The sequence below is a fragment of the Nicotiana sylvestris genome, chromosome 1 (genome assembly GCF_000393655.2).
Source record: "Nicotiana sylvestris chromosome 1, ASM39365v2, whole genome shotgun sequence".
Taxonomy (NCBI): Eukaryota; Viridiplantae; Streptophyta; class Magnoliopsida; order Solanales; family Solanaceae; genus Nicotiana; species Nicotiana sylvestris.
In genome coordinates, this window is record NC_091057.1 from 46152636 (window position 1) to 46157801 (window position 5166).

The window sequence follows — 5166 nt, forward strand, 5'->3', positions numbered from 1 at the left end:
AAAGCTACAGCTCCAGGATCTGCACACAGTGCAGAGTGTAGTATCAGCACAACCGACCCCATGTGCTGGTAAGTGCCTAACCTAACCTCGGCGAATTAGTGACGAGGCTAGGACCAGACTACCAAATAAACTTGTGCAGTTATCTCATATACAACAGAAAAATAAAAGCAGATATTTACAATTAAAGATGGGAGGGGGAAAGCATGCTGCGTGGAGTATCAGATAACAACAGAATACCAAAGAGGAATGTAAAGAAACCAAAATTCAATTGCTAACAAGAACAAGAAGAACAAACACAGTATTCACTTTCATCTCTTTCTTTTTGCAGGCGTGCAACCCGATCCCATTTCAAATATTACTGTGGCGGCGTGCCACCCGATCCCATTTCATATATCTTATTGCAGGCGTGCAACCTGGTCCCATTTCATATATCTCGTTGCAGGCGTGCAACTTGATCCCATTTCAAATATCACTGTGGCGGCGTGCCACCCGCTCCCATTTCATATATCTTGTTGCAGGCGTGCAACCCGATTCAATTTACAAATCGACATCAATCACAAAAGAATCCTGGCAAGGGAACAAGAGTATAACAACAATATCCCGGCAAGGAAGACAATATCATAAATAATAACATCCCGGCAAGGGAGACAATATCATAAACAATAGCATTCCGGAAAGGGGACCAACAATGATAATCAACATATTAAGCATGAATAAATCTCAATGGAGTCACAACAATTACAACACTAGACCCACGGGCATGCTTGACACCGACGTATAGATACTCATCACCATGCCTATACATCATACTCCGCAATTAACACATAGCAAATAAGACACAACTCCTAATCCCTCAAGCTAAGGTTAGACTCAACACTTACCTCGATGTCACGAACACAATTCAAGCCTCAACTACCGCTTTACCTCTCGTTTCCACCACCAATTCGTTTGTATCTAGCCACAAGTTACTTAACTATATCAATAAATGCTAAATGAATTCAATGCATGAAAATAAGTTTTCCAATGATTTACCCAAAAAGTCAAAAATCGACACCGGGCCCATATGGTCAAAACCCGAGGTTCGAACCAAAACCCGATTACCCATTCACCCACGAACCCAAATATATAATTTGTTTTGGAATCGGACCTCAAATTGAGGTCCAAATCCCCAAAATTTGAAAAACCTAAGTTCTACCCAAAACACCAAATTTCCCCCATGAAAACCCTTGATTTTGAGTTGAAATCATGTGAAAAGATATTACAGATTAATGAAAACGAGTTAGAAATGACTTACAATCGATTTGGAAGAGTACTTGTCTTTGAAAAATCGCCCAAAGGTGTTTAGGTTTTGAAAAGGTTTGAAAAATGGCTGAAAATGCGTCTAAGTTATGATTTAGCAGATTGCAGATGTCGCAATTGCGACCAGGGTTCGCAAACCCTTCAGGACCTGCTATCATCGCATTTGCGATCAGATGTTCGCAATTGCGAACTCGCATTTGCAAAGGGAGCGTCGCATTTACGACAGCTGGGGATTTCTGGGCTATTCGCATTTGCGAAGAAATGCTCGCAGTTGCGAGAAAGGCTGGCCAGGGCATACTTCGCAATTGCGACCTGACCCTCGCAATTCCCAAGCCTGATAGGCTCGCAATTGCGAGAACAGGGCCTGCAACACATACCGGCTGAAAACCTGCAACTTCCTAAGTTCAATTCTACTCTGTGGCCTATCCAAAACTCACCCGAGCCCTCGGGGCTCCAAACCAAACATGCACACCAACCTAAAAACATCATACGGACTTGCTCGTGCAATCAAATCATCAAAATAACATCAACAACTATGAATTAAATCCCAATTTCATGAAATCATTCAAGAACACCAAAATTTCCAATTTCTCTACTTTAAGTCCGTTTTATGCCAAACCAATTCCGATCTTTACCAAATTTTACAGATTCAACCTAATTATTATTTCAACTTGTATCGGGCTCCGATACCAAAATACGGGCCCGATACCATCAATTTCAAACATCTTTCATTTCCAAAAACTCTTATATATTCCAGAAAATAATTTTCTTTAAAAATTCATATCTCGGGCTTGGGACCTCGGAATTCGATTCCAGGCATATGTCCAAGTCCCAAATTTTACTACGGACCTTATGAGACTGTCAGATCACGGGTCCGAGGTCCGTTTACCAAGAATGTTGACCAAAGTCAACTTAAATTTATTTTAAAAGCAAAATTTATTATTTTTCACAGATTTTCACATAATGGCTTTCCGGATACACGCCCAGACTGCGTACGTAAATCGAGGTAAGACAAAAAGAGGTTTTTAAGGCCTCAGAACACATAATTTATTTCTAAAACAAGTGATGACCTTTTGGGCCATCACAATGATGATGTTATCTTGCTAAGAATTTATATGCAATCACGTCACTTATTAGATAATTATAAGTAAAATTTTTGATAAGTATTTTAAAAGTCCGAAAAAAATAGTAACTTACTTACTATCACAAGTTAAAATTCATGATATTGTACGTAAATTTAATTTGTTTTTTCGCTTCCACTATATAAAACTCAATTTGTTTTTCTCTAAATAATACTTACTCATTAGTCAGTATGGCCTAATACACTGTCGGTATGATATATTTAGCATTTATATTTCTATAATATAATGCTTCTAATTAAAGTTTTTGATTTGAAGCGACTTAATTAGCTGGAGTAATCATAATAGTGAAAATAATAAGCTAGTTAACGAACATGATATTTGTTTCTGAAGCTACAAACTAATTAAAAGCTACACATTATCGAAATGGTTTTTGGACTTCAAATAATCTCTTGCGCTTTTAATCACTTTTCAAAACATGAAAGATATATTGACTAAGAGTGTAACGCACACATATATATAAGAATGTCCAAACAAAATCCATGTACGTAACACTTAGATATGACTTGTTATTATGTCTTGTACTGAGCAACCCTAATACTTATGAGGAGACACTGAAAAACTCGTAGCAATAGGAAACAAAAAGGAGGAGACGAATTAATAAGGGTGGCAAAGGAAAATTAATTAGGGTGGCAAAAAAAGTACATAGATGGTAGTATTACATTGTTTCAAAGGCAATAATAACTATAGAGGAATTAAGCTGAAAATATCAAAAGAGAGAGTATCCAAATTCAACATCACCAAAAGGTTGAAAAACAGAAGAGGTAGTAGTAGTAGTATTAGTAGTAATTTCAGAAGGCTGCACCATCATATTATCATGATCAATCTCCATACTTGGATAATAGCAATTCCCCACATCCACCATTTCATTAATATTATTACCATTAATTTCACTACTGCTGCTCATGATATTGTTGTTCATCATCATAGCTGAAAGCTCACAAGAATTCTCCCACGACGACGTGTACTTTTCTTGATCATCACCATCCCAAAAACCACTATTGAATGAAAAATTTGAAGGGTTTTCTGAAAAAGTAGTCATGTAATTTTGATGATGATCAATGTTACTATTTTCTTGGGAATTTTTTGTGATCATTTTGCTCTGAGGAGTAGAAGAAGGTGGTGGTTTCAAACAGCTATCAGGAACTATGCAATCTAAATATCCTGAATTTTCATGACTAGGACTTAAAAAGAAACTGTTGTTTTCATTAGGTGATGAACCATATGAAGAATATGACTCATGAGAATTATTACTAGTCTCATTATCAGAAGTAGTAGTGGTTATGACATTCTTGTTGTTATTTTGAGTAGTGGCATTCTTGAAGTTGAAGTGTGAATTTGGTTGCAAGAAATTTTGGCCATTATCAAAAGGAGAAATGAGAGAAGGGAAACTATTATTATTATTATCACAAGTGTAGATAAAGTTGGTTCTTGCTTGAGTGCCTTTCATAGAAAGTGCAGCTCTATCATAAGCAAGAGCAGCTTCTTGAGCAGTATCAAAAGTGCCAAGCCAGTGTCTTTCTTTGGTGGTGGGGTCACGGATTTCGGCCGCGTAGCGACCCCACGGCCGCCGTCTGACACCGAGGAACCTCCCCGGCTCAGCTTGCTTACGGCGGCCGCGCTTTTCGCTAGGCTGACATATGGCTGTGTTACGCTGTAACCAAGAATAGCCTGTTGGTGTACGGATTGGTTCAAACATACCAAATGGTAATTGGTTAATATTTTCTGATGAAGGAGTGGAAGAAGAAGACATTTTTTGATACTGAGGATTTTTATTTTTATTTTGGGAGATTGATGAGAGAAGTGAAGTTTGAATGGATAGTGTGGTAGCCATGGGAGGAGCTAGCTCTTTTTAAAGAGTCTTGGAATGGTCATGAATAGAGGGAAAAGGACAGTGTGCACGTAATTTACTTTTTAAAACTGTTGATTTTCCCTTTCTAACAACTTTTAGATTTCTTTCTTGTAATATCATACACACTGTGTAACTTTTACTTTATGAACCCTGTACCGAGAGTTTAATTTCTATGTACTAAAATATATTTATCTAATTAGGTTATTTGTATAAGGTTGATTCGACATTTGAACTTTAAGGTTCCAGTTCAAAATTATATCACCGCCCGTTTGATTGAGCTCGAAATATATTATTTGTACATATTTAATGAATTTTTTGCACATATATATAGAGTTCAAACTAAAGCTATTCGTTCGTATGAGCCTTGTTTAACCCAAAAAATAATATTTAAGGTCAAAACAATAAATTTTATATGACCATAAACAACATATTCGATCTGAAAGATATAATTTTTCTTAATACAACGAATTTTATAATTTTTTTATATGAACACAATTTTTTTTTTTTAATATTCGATCTGATAGAGAAGTGAAAAGTAAATCCAATGACAGATAATATAATAAACTAAAGCAGAGAAGAGTTAATTCCATAACTGATGAGTTAATTCTGTAACTGATGAGTTAATTCCATAATTGATGAGTTAATTTCGTAACTGATGAGTCAATCTCGTGCATGTTGAGTCAATCTCGTGCCTGTTGAGTCATTCTCGTGCCTGTTGAGTCAATCCCGTACATGTTGAGTTAATCTCGTAATTGATTGCCTTGTTCTGACCGTTACAACCTTTTGTTGCATTTACTGGACGTTACATAATTGATTTGTAATTGATGGTATAATGATGATAAATCCCATGTAATCCGCGATTAATTTATTCTTTCC

General features: G+C 36.5%; 1 protein-coding gene across 1 annotated transcript; it reads right to left on the reverse strand.

Moving 5' to 3' along the window:
- Window positions 1-2999: 2999 nt before the first annotated feature.
- Window positions 3000-4284, reverse strand: LOC104224833 (ethylene-responsive transcription factor ERF086). Its single transcript, XM_009776541.2, has one exon. It carries the CDS (start codon window positions 4270-4272, stop codon window positions 3148-3150), a length of 1125 nt encoding a protein of 374 aa, XP_009774843.1. The 5' UTR covers window positions 4273-4284; the 3' UTR covers window positions 3000-3147.
- Between the last annotated feature and the right edge of the window lie 882 nt (window positions 4285-5166).